The sequence below is a fragment of the Megalopta genalis genome, chromosome 2 (assembly GCF_051020955.1).
Source record: "Megalopta genalis isolate 19385.01 chromosome 2, iyMegGena1_principal, whole genome shotgun sequence".
In the NCBI taxonomy this organism is placed as follows: domain Eukaryota; kingdom Metazoa; phylum Arthropoda; class Insecta; order Hymenoptera; family Halictidae; genus Megalopta; species Megalopta genalis.
The window spans coordinates 10,559,881-10,575,306 of NC_135014.1; the positions used below are offsets into that span (position 1 = coordinate 10,559,881).

General features: G+C 45.0%; 2 protein-coding genes across 2 annotated transcripts in view; both read left to right on the forward strand.

The window, feature by feature from the left end:
- The window catches only part of LOC117220855 (uncharacterized), a 30,288-nt gene that overhangs the window by 2,797 nt on the left and 12,065 nt on the right, over positions 1-15,426 (forward strand). The window contains exons 2-26 of the mRNA XM_033471251.2: positions 1,335-1,436; positions 2,159-2,291; positions 2,363-2,526; positions 2,667-2,822; positions 2,908-3,036; positions 3,202-3,399; positions 3,570-3,866; positions 4,404-4,601; positions 5,011-5,157; positions 6,032-6,181; positions 6,547-6,687; positions 6,755-6,910; positions 6,989-7,285; positions 7,356-7,548; positions 7,612-7,731; positions 7,808-7,892; positions 8,002-8,019; positions 8,093-8,317; positions 8,389-8,534; positions 8,589-8,797; positions 8,875-9,079; positions 9,148-9,337; positions 9,412-9,550; positions 10,095-10,374; positions 10,499-10,648. Coding sequence (XP_033327142.2) covers positions 1,335-1,436; positions 2,159-2,291; positions 2,363-2,526; positions 2,667-2,822; positions 2,908-3,036; positions 3,202-3,399; positions 3,570-3,866; positions 4,404-4,601; positions 5,011-5,157; positions 6,032-6,181; positions 6,547-6,687; positions 6,755-6,910; positions 6,989-7,285; positions 7,356-7,548; positions 7,612-7,731; positions 7,808-7,892; positions 8,002-8,019; positions 8,093-8,317; positions 8,389-8,534; positions 8,589-8,797; positions 8,875-9,079; positions 9,148-9,337; positions 9,412-9,550; positions 10,095-10,374; positions 10,499-10,648 — 4,228 coding nt within the window. The remainder of the gene's footprint in view (positions 1-1,334; positions 1,437-2,158; positions 2,292-2,362; positions 2,527-2,666; positions 2,823-2,907; positions 3,037-3,201; positions 3,400-3,569; positions 3,867-4,403; positions 4,602-5,010; positions 5,158-6,031; positions 6,182-6,546; positions 6,688-6,754; positions 6,911-6,988; positions 7,286-7,355; positions 7,549-7,611; positions 7,732-7,807; positions 7,893-8,001; positions 8,020-8,092; positions 8,318-8,388; positions 8,535-8,588; positions 8,798-8,874; positions 9,080-9,147; positions 9,338-9,411; positions 9,551-10,094; positions 10,375-10,498; positions 10,649-15,426) is intronic.
- LOC117220859 (uncharacterized) lies at positions 10,706-15,425 on the forward strand. The gene is made up of 2 exons (XM_033471266.2): positions 10,706-11,513; positions 12,191-15,425. Exon 2 carries the CDS (start codon positions 12,267-12,269, stop codon positions 13,275-13,277), a length of 1,011 nt encoding a protein of 336 aa, XP_033327157.2. The 5' UTR covers positions 10,706-11,513; positions 12,191-12,266; the 3' UTR covers positions 13,278-15,425.

Genomic DNA, 15,426 nt, shown 5'->3' on the forward strand with positions numbered 1-15,426 from the left:
CGGCTCCTATACTCCTGTTTGCGTTCGGCGTTACTCGAGGAACGCATGAATGGTGGTGATTATCGCGGTGCGAGCCTAGGGACAGAGGAACAACAAAAGCTCGGATAACGATCTGCGTCCGAGTCCGGCGTCGGCTGGACAGGTGAACCGAATCGAGGAGAGCCGTCCGGGTGGTCCACCAGCCGAACAGATAGCACGATGGTCACGGACAACACCAGCCAGGTAGGCCCGCGATTCCTCTGCATGGTCTCCGCCGGATTTCTGATAGCCGGCGCCGCTCTCCTCTCCCCGTCTCGCCCGGCCCGATCGAAGGGTGTGTGCTCAGGACGAGGGAGGATAGGGCCGCCGAGAACCCTATCGATCTCCCTGCAGGAACACCGGCACACGAAATGTCAGATGTACAGGAATTTAGGCGAGCTTCTTCTCTTATTCGGCGAATCGTCCGCCCAAGTCTCTCTATCCGGCCATCTCTCTCTCTCTCTCTCTCTCTCTCTCTCTCTCTCTCTCTCTCTCTCTCCAGCCGCGTTCTAGACCGGGTGCACCCCGCGGGAGGGGATGATTACGAGATATATAACGCACGAAAGACGAGGTTTCATAAGCCGGCTGCTGCCGTACGAATGCTGCGGCGATCATCAATCGGCCGATTTCCCAAAAATTGCGATCCCGATCGATCCGGCCGCGGTTCTTTCGTGCGAACAATACGCGGCGAGGGGTGAGGGGGAGGAGGACGATGCGTGTACGGTTTCCCGTGGAATTTCTTTTTCTGTCGCGGATACGGGTTTACGAAAATCATCCCTCTGCGACATCGATGATTTTGTGATGCGTTGCTCAAGGTCAACCTGCGGACTGACCCCAAGACAGTGCTAACGATAGTCCTCTTTCCTGCGACTATTTCGATCAGGACGAATTTTCAAGCGTAGATTACGATTGCCGGAGCCTGCGTAGACATGTCGTCTTTTTAAGTGTTGCACCGTGATCGCGAGACTCGCCACCATGGCTCGTCTATAAACACGATCCTGGTCCGCGAACGGAAGAGGAGATATTTTTGCGAGACGCGCAGAACACGGCGGTGTCCTTCCGAGCGGGGGAGGAGGAGGACGTTGAAAGCGAAATTTCCCGGGGGTAGGATTATTCGAACCCCCTATCCGGCGAGAATTCGCAAGCGATTCGGTGGTGGTATATTCGGTGTGAAAGGTTCGATTCCGGGGCTGTGGGTAGGTTTTACGGACTGCGGAGGATCGAATCGAAGATGGTACGCGCGCGGGGTGTTTAATGGAACGGGGTTGCGGGAGTCGATGGGCTGTTTGATTAATTACGTTCTGTTTTCGGCACAGGCTGACGACACGACAGCATTCCTTCGCGCTGCTCGGTCTGGAAACCTTGAGAAAGTGGTCGAATTCCTCGACACCGACTTGGACATCAACACAGCCAACTCGGTGAGTACAACGAATTACGAATTAACGAACCGTTTATTGTTCGCCGTGTATATACCGTAGCCTCGGTTAGCCGAGTTTCAAGTGAAATATTACCGTGCGTTGTCTGGAAACTTTGCTTTCGAGTAGATATAGCCGGTGACGGGCAGACACGCGAGCCAATTGAAAACGAATCGCGTGGACGAGATCAAAAACCGCGGTAATCTGCCTCTGGTAATTATCGAAGTCCCGCGAGAGAGAAAGACAGCCATTTTCTTTGTAACATCGTTTCCGGGTAATTATTAACAGAACTGCCAAATCGGTCGAAACGACTGGTTTCTGTTTACTTTGTTTTACAGTTCCTGATGTTGTAAACATATTTTTAGGTTATTTTATCTAGGAGGACCATTTAGGCGAACTTGTTTATCCAAGCATGCATTACCGTAGATCTCGCACGATGTTTAAACGAACCTAGTCTTGTGTCGATTGTTATCGAAAAATATATATTAGTCCCGTTAAGGTAAACCGAGAAGTTTTTTTCTTGAAATTATTCGGAGCAATTAATATTTATTAACGATCTAATTTTGGAAAATTTGTGTGCCGAAGTTTATGTCTCGTCGATTCGATTAATAATGATTCCGACAGACGATTAATAATGATACCGGAGACTTTCGTCTGGATAAATTTCGAGTATTGAAACCGGTAAAGATTGACCGGACACTAAAATGAAGAATTCTGTGTTTCAGAACGGTTTAAATGCTTTACATTTAGCATCGAAGGATGGCCACGTCGAGATAGTAACCGAATTGTTGAAGAGAGGCGCCAAGGTTGATGCAGCTACCAAAAAGGGCAACACAGCGTTGCACATAGCTTCCCTAGGTAACTGTCGCGACTATTGAATAAACGATTCAAGATTGATCTAATTAACGTGCCGCGTGATCCGTTTCCAGCTGGCCAAGAGGAAATAGTTAATATTCTAATTCAATATGGAGCCGCGGTTAATATACAGTCGCAGAACGGTTTCACGCCTTTGTACATGGCCGCTCAAGAGAATCACGATCAAGTCGTCAAAGTATTGCTGAGCAATGGAGCGAATCAGAGCCTCGCCACCGAGGTAAACGCGTTAAAAAATGTTTGGACCGCTCGGTGCAAATCGATTCGAATTTTCATGTTTTTAAAATAATCGAAACTTTACGGAATCGATTAATTAAAAATCTGACGGTCGTATGTACAAGCTTTTCCGATTGTTTTTAGGATGGATTCACGCCTCTTGCTGTGGCGATGCAGCAAGGACACGACAAGGTTGTCAGCGTGCTCTTGGAAAACGACTCGAAGGGGAAAGTCAGACTGCCGGCGTTGCACATCGCTGCCAAGAAGAACGATTGCAAAGCCGCGGATTTGTTACTACAGGTGGCAATTGATCCGTTTAATTAAGCCCGTCACCTTCTCAATGCTCGTGCATTTCGATGCTCATGCGAAACGATTTCTTTCTTAGAACGACCACAAACCCGACGTCACCTCGAAAAGTGGTTTCACACCTTTACATATCGCCTCCCATTACGGATACGAGGAGATAGCTCGTTTGTTAATTAAGCGTGGCGCCGATGTGAATTATTTAGCGAAGGTAATGTCCCACGGATTCGCTCCTATCACGAAGGAAAATTACGATAGCACGATTGCTTGTCGGCGAAGCTCGATTGTGCGGCGTAAAAATTAACACGGTTGTCGAGATTGAACAACGGTCTTGAACAAGATCGAATAATAAAAACTTTCTCTTCTCTTGTTGCAGCACAATATAAGCCCGTTGCACGTCGCAGCGAAATGGGGTAAAAACAATATGGTTAAAGTATTATTAGAAAATTCTGCACAAATCGATGCGAAAACTAGGGACGGCTTGACGCCGCTTCATTGTGCAGCTAGATCCGGACATGAACAAGTGATCATCACGCTTCTCGAACACTCCGCGCCTATCAGCGCGCGTACGAAAGTACGTATAACACTGTCAACGATTGACACAGACTGACAGACCAAGGAGACAAACAATGATAATCTCTTGCAATAAATATTCGATGCTTAGTCTTTTATTTTAGTTATAATTTAATTATTTTTTAATTAATTTAATTTATTTTGATTACAATACAATTATATTTTTGTCAGAATGGTCTCGCGCCGCTGCACATGGCATCGCAAGGGGATCACGTGGACGCAGCAAGGGTGTTATTGTATCACCGAGCCCCGGTGGACGAAGTGACGATCGATTATTTAACGTCTCTCCACGTCGCCGCGCACTGCGGTCACGTTAGAGTCGCCAAATTGCTCCTCGATCGAAAAGCGGACCCGAATGCACGCGCGTTGAACGGCTTCACCCCGTTGCATATCGCGTGCAAGAAGAATAAAATCAAGGTCGTCGAACTGTTGTTAAAACACGGAGCTTCGATCGAATCTACGACCGAGGTAATCGGACGTGCCGAACAGTAAACTGTGTCTCTTTAGTTCTGCATGAGATCGTGTGTGTTCTCGATCGTTGTCCTGTCGAAGCGTATCCTTCGGAGGGAACACGTCTGGCGGCATTCAAAGTACATTTGTAATTAACAGCGTGGTCAGCATGCGGAGGATAATTCACTGGGCATGCGTGTAATCGTCGCCTGTATCCATGCGCGATACATTTTCCTTTCTGTCCTTCGGGGTCCCTCAAAGTACCATTTTTTTCTTTTTCATCAAATTGCTAAATGCTTTTCTAAAAGAGTCGCGCGCGACAACTTCAAGGACATAAAGGATCTATCGAATGGTCTTGAGAGGAACCGATGAATTATTTTTCTTTCTTTAAAGACTGGTTAATAAATACTGTCTTGCTCTCGATAACGGATGGTTATTTTTATGTGTGGTAAATGTTAGTGTTTGTTTTGTGTTCCCTGGATGTATACGTATGTTCCTGGAGAGGAGGGATCCTGTTTTCTATTGTATTTAACGAGACGTGTCTATATTTTACAGTCTGGACTGACTCCATTGCATGTGGCCAGTTTTATGGGATGTATGAATATCGTGATATTTCTGCTGCAACACGAGGCCAATCCGGACGTGCCCACCGTTAGGGGCGAGACACCCCTGCACCTGGCAGCTAGGGCTAATCAGACAGACATTATTCGAATTTTGTTAAGAAACGGAGCTAAGGTCGATGCTCGTGCACGGGTAAGTCTCTATGAACCATCTAGCCAGAACGATACGTGAGTCTCTGAATCCAACAGTTTCATTATTTCCCGTGGAATTAATATTGCAATACACCGTTGATATCTAAACACCTGTGTAATATCTCTTCAATTATCAAACATAATATCATAATAAGATTCCCAGGTATATTTTTGTATGTTTGTACTGTCCTTAGAAAATTGAATACCTTTACTGATCGCTTATCGATCATTTACCGATCACTTATAAATAATATGCACATACGAATAAACATTTGCCCAGTTATTTAGCATATGTACAGTCTATTAACCAGTCTTGCTCGAGTCTTACTTTGTTTTCCTAATTAGGACGATTATCGATAGCGAGAGAATACCCGTTCACTTTATTTAGCCCGACTGTGTGTAATTTTCAGGAGCAACAAACGCCGCTGCACATAGCATCCCGATTAGGAAATATTGATATTGTTATGCTGCTGTTGCAACATGGCGCAGCCGTCGACACCACCACGAAAGATATGTACACAGCTTTGCATATAGCATCGAAGGAGGGCCAGGAGGAGGTAATGTACAAAGAAATCTCAGAAATAGCGGACTATATCTGCACGCAAAACGAAATCTATTTATTTTGGACGAGACTACGCGAATACCTTATATAGCAACTGCGACACGTAAACGTTTATTATTTTCTCGTTATCACGTATTATTATTATTTATTCCTGCGAGATTCCATCATCGCCATCATCATTCGCAACATCATCTCACGTGTCTTGAAAATTTTTATTTACGTTCATTATAATTTACGTTTAAGTTCTTTACATGTATGAAATTTTAATAAAACGTTTCGTCACATTGATTACTATTTATGTGCCTTACTTCTCAGTTTAACAGTTTTGCATGCTCTTTTTTGAGATTAATTATTCCCTCTCGTTATTATTTGTGCCCTGAAAATGATTTCCCATCGTTTACGATGGAATAAAATTATTTATATATACGTTATAATACGTTTGTAACAAACTTAGTTTAATTGTGCGACTTTCGCGAAGATTGTGTGTGTATGTGTGTGTAGGAGAATCGTGTGTTAATTAAGTATCGTTTCGTTGCATCCTGTAAAATGTAAAACGTAAGAGTAGCGTAAAACGAGCTTTATAATTATTAGCTGTCGAAGGTAAGCTATATATTTTTTTTATGATCAGTTCTTTCATTTGTAGACTCTTCATTAACACGTCTTAACATTTATTTTTTTACAGTGACTGAGTAATTAAACTAACACCGTGAAATTTTGATTTCTCGCTAATATTCCCAAAAATACGAAGAAATTGTTCCAGTGTGATATGATATGAAAAAGAAAGACTGTCATTTTTTATTCGAGTCCTTGTTTGTCTGTATTGTTTAACAATCGCGCAAATGTATTTGAACGGATATTTTTCTATGCAGGTGGCCGCTATCCTTGTGGAAAATAACGCTTCCCTTAATGCTACGACTAAGAACGGTTTTACTCCTTTGCATATAGCGGCTAAATATGGCAACATGAGTGTCGCAAAGATACTCTTGCAGAGGAACAGTGTGTTAGATGTCCAAGGAAAGGTTTGTACAATCCATGCATATATTTTCTTTTTAATATTTTCTATACACGAGTCCACCATTATATTCTGTATTTCACTTTCTCTTAATTTCCAGTTGTTTCCAATTTTGTATAATTTACAGAACAATTAAAAATAAATGCTATGATATAATTTACGACACATTATTCAATGTAGACAATAGAATAGTTAGTTATTGAAACCAAAGAGTTTCCTTTTTGAGGGAACGTTAAATTTGTCGTGTCTGACTATGACCGAGTGCTTCTACTTCAAGAGAACAGCGGCCCGATTTAATTTATTTTAAAGTTGCTAAAAGCATGTCTGTTAAACTAATTAGTATTTTAAAATCGAGGATGTGAACTGTTTCAGAACGACATTTCACCACTGCACCTGGCGTGCCACTACGATCATCCAAACGTAGCTAATTTGTTGCTAGAGAAGGGTGCATCGCCGCATCTTGCATCGCAGAATGGACACACACCTCTGCACATTGCAGCTCATAAGAACCAGGTAATTTAATTTTACAAAGCGAAGTCGTATGAATAAATTATTAACAAAACAATCCCATGATTTTCAGATGGACATTGCTTCCACTCTCTTGGAAAATGGAGCCAACGCGAATGCTGAATCAAAAGCAGGATTCACCCCGTTGCATCTGAGTGCGCAGAAGGGTCACTATGACATGACGAACTTGTTAATTGAACACGGGGCTGACCCTAATCATAAGTCCAAGGTAATGTATCACCCGCTAGAAGTCAAGACTCCTAGTTAAAAGTAATGACCTGTAATAATTAATGCTTCTTCTTTTCAGAATGGTCTGACCGCTCTGCATCTATGTGCTCAAGAGGACTTCATCAGGGTGGCTTCAATTCTGGTGAAAAATGGCGCAAATGTTGAAAGTGAAACTGAAACTGGCTACCGGCCCATTCATGTAGCTGCGCATTTCGGAAATCTGTCGATGATCCGATTCCTGTTGAAGCACAATGCAGACATTAATGTGAAAACTAATCAGAGCTACACGCCTCTTCATCAGGCTGCTCAGCAAGGTCATGCTCACATCGTTACCGCTTTGCTAGAGGGTAATGCATCTCACAAAGCGCGGACTAATGTGAGTAGAATGTTCAAAGAATCACAGAAATTTTAAAGAGCACTAGAAGAAGCAGAAATTATATTTGCAGGACGGTTTGAGCGCGTTGAACATAGCTCAGAAGTTAGGATACATATCTGTCACGGAAGTGCTGAAAGGGTTGCCGTATGATACTCTGATAATTAAAGTACCAGACAATGTAAATTGCGTTGAGAAGTACAGAGTGATTGCACCGGAAAGTCTGCAGGAAACCAGCTTCATGTCCGACTCGGACGACGAAGGAGGTAACAACAAATTCGGAATTGTTATTTCGATAAATTGAATTAATTTGTGTATTCCTTGTTCAGGATCAGATGCGCTAATTAGCGAGCAACCGTACCGCTACCTAACTGCGGACCTGATGAAAAGTTTGAGAGATGATTCTCTTCCCATTGATGTTACAAGGGACGATCCAATTCACAGACAAGGTAACGTTTGTTTTGATAAATAATTAGACAAAATTCGGATTAGTTGGACGCATATTAGTGAATTCTGTTTTATTAGTTATAAAAGAAGGGAAACAGGAGTTCACGCAAAGCAATAACTACTGTCTGGCAGAGAATTTCGACACAGAGGGCTACAATCTGGGGTAACTATGCACTACTAATTATGATGCGATTAATAATTTCTGCATCGAGCTATGAACATAACGCTTCGCTTGCGAACTAATATTGACATAAAAATATTTCTACTTTTAGCCGACTGCATTTCAGATCGTAAGTAATTTGGATTTGGAACGAGTATAATCGAGTTAATAAAATCATTGTGCTAACGATGTTAATTTTCCAGATTTTTAGTTAGCTTTTTGGTGGATGCACGCGGAGGTGCAATGAGAGGATGCAGACACAGTGGTGTGCGCATCATTGTTCCGCCTCGTAGAGCAACAATGCCGATTCGTGTCACTTGTAGACTGGTAAAGCCTAGCAAGGTAGCAAATCCTCCTCCTTTGATGGAAGGAGAGGCGTTGGCGACTCGCATAATCGAAATGGGACCAGTCGGCGTAACATTCCTTGGGTAAATTATTCTCTTAATTGTGTTTAATCGATTGCCGAGAAGTTTCCTAAATTGGTTGACCTTTGTTTCAGACCTGTTTTAATCGACATACCGCACTTTGCGTCCATTCAAGGCAAAGGGAGAGAGATTATCATCCTTAGAAGTGAAAATGGAGAGACTTGGAAGGAGCATGACAACTCGGTCGACAATGATGACACATTGTTGAACACTCCATACGGTAATTGTAATTTTTGATATCATCAAATCCTATCCTATAAATTGAATTTTTCAGATACCCAAATGAGCGCCACCCATTCTGGAAGAATCACTCGCATATTAACGACGGACTTCCCCCAGTATTTTGCTACGGTGACAAGAATTAAGCAGGAAGTTCACGTGATCGGTGCTGAGGGTGGTATTTTGATATCAAGCGTGGCCAACCATGTTCAAGCGGTCTTTCCACCTGGAGCATTGACCAAGAAAATTAAAGTTGGGCTGCAGGTAAATATGATCCTGCAAGATCAATGGAATGCTTCGACGTGGTAATGATTATTACAGAATTTGTTCTTCTCCATTAGGCGCACGTGATTCCTGCAGAACTTACTGCGAAACTGCTTGGCAATTGCGTTGCTGTTTCGCCTGTGATAACGATAGAACCCAGAAGACGTAAATTCCATAAACCAATCACCCTCACTATACCTGTGCCAGAAGCTGCGAACAAGGGTATGATTAATCAGTATGGAGGCGAAACGCCGACGCTGCGTCTGCTTTGCAGCATTGCAGGTAAATCGTCCAAGAAATGCATGGGAACGGTAACTAAGATCTGCATCGGCTAAACTAATTTAATTTAGGTGGTACAAGCGAGTCACAATGGGAAGATGTTACCGGTTCCACACCATTGACGTTTATGAATGACAGAGTATCGTTCACCACGACAGTGTCCGCCAGATTTTGGTTGATGGACTGTCGAAACATAGGGGCAGTCTCAAAAATGGCCACAGAATTGTACGAGGAGTCTTTATACGTGCCGTACATAATCAAGTGAGTGACACCATCGATTGTATCGCAAGATTAGATGTGTCCACATTGAAAACTAAAACTTGTCCGCCTTGCAGTTTTGTAATTTACACAAAACGAACAGACATATTCGAGGCAACGCTCAGAATACTGTGCATGACAGACGGGAAGGAAGGCATGCACACTTTGGAAAGGCAAGAGGAGTTCGTCGAAATTGTAAAAAGCCGCGACGTCGAAGTAATTATTGTTTATTACATAATATCTACCATGGTTCATTTATTAGCATGCAATAAAAGATATTTTATTTCGATTATTCTTTCAAAGGCATCATCCTTTTTTTTTGTTTGTTAATAGAAACTATCAATTTTCGTTCTGTTCCTTGTTCATTTCCATAACGACTTTCCTGCGCACGTTCTGTCGTTTTTCCAATCAATCGTTCTAAATTAAACGTAATTGTACACGAACGCACATATATGTACGCACGTATTTCCTGTTCATCTTCGTATAGTTCTCATGTGTTTTTACGGCTGGAAACTCGATGTCCGTGGTTTTTGCACCGCATCGAATGAAACACGATCCGGAGTATCACACGCATGAATCTAGAAACAACAAAACTGTTGTTCTAATGTGGTAGACCGCGGATATTTATGCGCATGCAACGTGGAAAAATCAGTCATTCTCATTTAAATATCCACAGTAAATTCATGTTCTAACTGTTGCTGCGTGCATTAGTAATAATTTTTATTCGTTTTATTCATTGTAACGATGGCGGTGCTTGCAGGCCCTCGACGGAAAAGACCTGTACATTGAGTTTAGCGGTAATCTGGTACCGGTGACGAAGTCCGGTGTACAGTTGAAGTTCACATTCAAAGCCTTCCGTCAGAACCGCCTGTCCTTCCATGTCAAGGTCAAGGACCCCATGCTGGACCCTGTGGCTAGGATGCTGTTCATGCGCGAGCCCAAGGTCGCCAAGGGTGAACCACCTCAGCAACCGATTTGCGTGTTAAATATCGTTCTTCCAGAAAGCACCGCGAAACTCGACGACACGAAGAAGCTAAAAGGCAAGTAGCCACCGTGTGGTCCCATTAACATTTGATCGGCCGCGGATCATTAATACGCGCGTCATGCTCGCTCGCGCGCGCGCGCGCGCAAACCTTGAAATAACGTCGTCGTTCTCTGTTACAGAATACGAGGATTCGAATATCATAAATCAGAAACTGGACACGTACGAATCGAAGTACAAAGGCGAGCAAACCGAGAAATCCGACGACCTACGTGAGACCTCGCCGTCCGAAAAGAAATTCATAACCGACACTCTGCAAAAGGAACGAACAGGTATGACGTCCGCCATCGTATGAAATTGTATACAGCTTTGTCGAACGAGCGGCGACCAAACAACCAATTCGATCGTAACAAATTAACGATCGATCGTAGCCAACGTCCGTGAATCATCGACGCCGAAGGAAATTTCTGACACGGCAGAGCGTAAGAGCCCGAGGGTCAAGGCTCGACCGACAAAGCTGTTCGAGCCGATTAGTAGAAGTAGAATAGACGAGTCAACTATTTACGAGAGCGTCGATCGAGAGAATCGCAAAACGACGCGTAGAGAGAACGCTTAAAATTGCTATCGTATTTTGGTCCCGATCGTGCGAACACGATCGCCGGCTTCACGTTTTATTAGTCGAAAAATTCAAAGCACAGAGTGCAAAAACGAAAACCCCCATGCACACAGACATGCGACAGATATCGAATATCAATTGCCCCGATAATACCGATCGATAATTGCGTAACGAACGGCTGCGGAAAGAAACGAAGGTTAGTAGTAAATGGTCCAGCGGCACAGCGGATCGTCGAATGATCTGGACGCGACGACACCGTATGCGCGACACGATCATCATCAGAGCATCATCGTCATCGTCGACGCATCGCCATTGCAACTCGACTTTTCGTTTACGGCGGAAAGAAAAACATACACAAATCTGCTTACGGCTCGACCGGTTCGCTATGGCTTCCCTAACTCAATTACGCGTAATAGTATCAACAAACGGCCGAGAGAACTGAACAAAAATGAAATACGACGGACACGTTTAGTTCGCTGCGAGCCTTCGCTGGACATCATCATCGCAAAACGCTGTCATACCATATCTCGCAAAACGCTGTTGCCTTGCCAGCGGTTCGCACCGCCCATTGTCACGCAGACGTGAGTTTCTTTTATTTCGGACCGAGTCCGTCGTTTCTCTGTCGTTTATTTTCGCTTTCTCTCGTCAACCTTTTCGCTGCACCGAGTCAGAACCATAGCACAGATTCCTTGCTAAACGTGAAACGCAAGGTTAGATCTTGAACGCTCAGAATTTAATCTTGACCTTCGTCCTTGAAATGACATTGCATCGAAATCGCTATTTCCCATGGAATCATCTTTTTGTTAGCGAAAATGCAATCCGCGGTTTCGTTTATGAATTATTAACGACGAAAGCTGACCAATGAGAGGCGAGATCAGTTGTCGCGAGGCAGACGGGTCGAAACTCAGTTCCGTTCATTGGCTCGGCAGCCGAGCTCGCCTCTCATTGGTCAGCGTTTTCCGTTAATAATTCGCAAGCAAAACCGCGAGCGAGAAGCCAAAAGTTACTTCGAAAATCACCTCGGGAATCAACTCTCTCCGGTTTTTAACATAATGACAGAGCATCCTGTAGAATGCAATCGTTCCCGACTTCGAAACAAGGTATTCAAGCTTTCTACATCGAACCAGCTAAGACCGTGCGAAACAATTTCGCCGTGAGAACATCCCGCGTCGTTCTAACCTCTCCAGGAACGTGTTCAGCAGCGAAAAGGTTTTGCCACTTCGTCCTCAGATTCCTTATTTTCTGTCTGGCTCTTCAGTTTCAGGTTTTGTTTAAATTATTTGCTAGCCTGCGCCTAAAGGCGACTTTTAATAATATCGCGAGCGTCCCCGACAATGGAGAGCGAGGATCCGCAAACGAACGGGGACACCGCCACGGAAAAGTCTCCGGAGAGCGAGGACTCGTTGGAGCTCTGTAGCAAGTGTTCGAACGCGAAGCAACGGACGCCGAGTCCCGTGACGCAACCGCCGGCGACGAGCCCTTCGAAGCAGACGCCGGCGAGCCCTTCGAAGCCGAAGGACGGCGCGACGGGGACGAAGGCGAAGCGGAAAGCGAGGTCGACGCGCCGGAAGTTGAACGCAATGGTGAGCAACGCGTCGTTGCACTTCTCGGACACGGACTCCGAGGGCGAGCTGACCACCATAGCGCCGCCGGGACGATTGTCGAGACACCTGTCCGAGGCCCGGCAGGGCCCTGTGATCGAGATCACGGCGGAGGACGTCGAGAACAAGCCGGGTCTCGAGCAGGACTCGCAGACCGGCCAGGACGCGGACGGCAAGGACACGCTGCAGTGCAACAGTTTCGTCGAGAGCGTGACGGACGTCGACGAGATCTATCCGAGCGAGTCCGAGACCGAGGCGGTCGAGAGTCTGGGCAATCTCAAGGTCGCGGAGAACCCCTGCCCGGGGGAGACGGACCTGGAGGACATCGAGGGCGACGAGGAGGTGCAGGCGATCATCTTCGTGAAGCCCAGGTCCGACATCTTCTGCGAGTACAGCGGCGAGACCATCACCACCAAGGAGGGGGACGGACCTTTCTCGGTGGAGATTAGGAACAGGATGTACCTCGAGGAGGAGCCCAGGGAACAGGTGCACAGCAATACGCCCGAGATCACGGTGATGCCGAACACCGACGAGGAGGACATGATCGCGTCCGACGAGGACCTGATGGAGGAGGCTTGCTGCAATCAGAAGGAGTTCTTGGACGACCTCGACGTGCTGGCTGCCTCGCAGATCGTCATGAAGAACATCAGCAAGGCGGACAATCGGTTGGCCCTGAAGGATGTCAGCGACGACGGGGCCAGCGATTGCCACACCGATGTCGAGGACGTTGAACAGGCCGAGTAGACCGTTTAGGGCACCGCGAGACGGTCGGAGGATCGGTCGAGTCGCGTTTGGTTGCATCGGATTTGGGACTTGGTGGGGCAACGACCTTGTCTTCGAAGCGAGGGAGGATCACGTGCGATCGTTGCGGAGCAGATCCTTGTTTTATTCGGTAGCTTGTTGGCTCGTTTTGTAGCTGTTGCCCGACGCTCGAACGTTCCCGAGATATCGTCGATCGGCGAAGAGTTTTCGGAAACTTGTAATTCCTTGGAACGCGACTTTGTAGACGGAGAAAGATCGTCGAGAAGAACGTGCGACGGTCGGGAAACGTTTTTAAACAAATAGTCCGCGGGGAATCTATTTTTCTATTGTCAGTCGAACTCTGTAGAAACTATTAAAGCCGTGATCGTGTCGCTTGAAGGCAAGTTTCATTTACTAGGCTAATTACCGACGACGGGGATGGGGGAGGGGGCTAATTAAATAAAGCGTTTCGCGAACGAACGACAAACACGAAACCGAGTAGGATATCTCTGCGAACACGTAAGTATCGATCCGGTCCGGAAACACTGAGAAACAAAGCGAAGAGAAGCCTGGTTGATCCGAAGAGGGAAGATCATCGTATCGATGGACGATCGCAGTGCCATTTCGTCAAGGTGAACAACCCACGATTTATCTATGCGACGAGCGTTCACAGTTCTCGCAAAACTCTTAACACCAAAAAAGAAAAAAAAAACTAACGAATCATTTCAATTACGATCACACACCGACAAGATCTACCATACAAGCACCACAGATCGACCGCCATATAATATCTCTCTGCTTTCTTTTTGCACCGTGCTTTGAATGAGATTGTCTGTTGTTTTACTCTTTGAAACTAATTTCGAAACGACAGCGAACGTCGGAGAGAGCAAAAGATACAGAAAAAAAGAGAAAAAAAGACAAAACGAAAGAGTCGCTGTCGACAGAGAATTTGGAAATAGAACGTGTCTACTAGGTAATATATTTGTTTAAAGAACAAACAAACCACGCTCCGATGGTCGACGATCGATGATTAACACAATTTTCTGTACTTGTACTTGCAGACAAAACTGCCGTCCTGAACATTATCATAGACAACCGTATGGGATATTAATAATATAAATGTCGACGGAAACTATATAGAATAACTTAAGGACGTTACTATAAAAATAACAGCAACCTTCTGTAGAATCTGAAGGGACTTAGACCTATCTCGATAACTATTGTTCTGTCTCACACGCAGACATACACACACACACACACACACACGTACACGCAGAGATATATAAATATAAAAATATATATCTATATATTTATATATACATTTATATATAACTATATATACATATATATAGAGAGAAAGAGAAATATATATTTTTCGCTTACACTTGCTGCATGCATGTTACACTGTTCAAGGGATAATTGATATATATCTCGTTAATTAACCTTCATGACATAATGTGCCGTCTGAGAGCAAATTGTTGTGTGCACAGCAACAGAGTTTCTCTTCGATGTTAACCTAACGAAGATTCTAACGGAGATAGAAGTGTGTGCGTTCGTTGAAAACGTGCTGCGACTCCTCATGCTCGGCGTACTAACCATTCTGAACTAAATCTAAAATCGTTGAATTCAAGGTCTTCGTGGTAGAGAATTGCCGTCTCCGTGAACCGGAATAAAACCAGAAAGCCCGCTCCACCGAATACTTCAATCGCAAAATTAAACCTCCAGAAATCCGAGCTGGTCGCGTTCGAACCGGTCAATGACGCAGCCGTGGCGTCATTGGTCAAGACGGCGCAAGCGACCGACCGTCCACCGCTTAAACAAGATCATCGCGCTTGCCACGAATTATCGGACCGAACCACGAAGGCCTTGAACATCGTATCACGGTTCTACGCGACCGTACATGATTTTCTAATCACGTTTACCCCGCAGTCCATTTCGACCCGCGGTGTCGCAGGCAGCCTAAACGGCTGCTAGACCCTGTCGGCACGCGGATCTCGATAAGAGGATATTAACGGCCTCGCGAGCCTGAGGAGCCGCGGTCAGATTACTATAGTCCGACCGCCTAGTCCTGTCGAGCTCGCCGCAGCTGTGATTGTAAATATTCTCTGTAACCGAACGAGGACGCTGAATAAAATCGTAACGTGAGCATAAT

Excerpts from the sequence above, each read along its gene's own strand:
- LOC117220859 (XM_033471266.2), top strand. The coding sequence starts at position 12,267 with ATGGAGAGCGAGGATCCGCAAACGAACGGGGACACCGCCACGGAAAAG.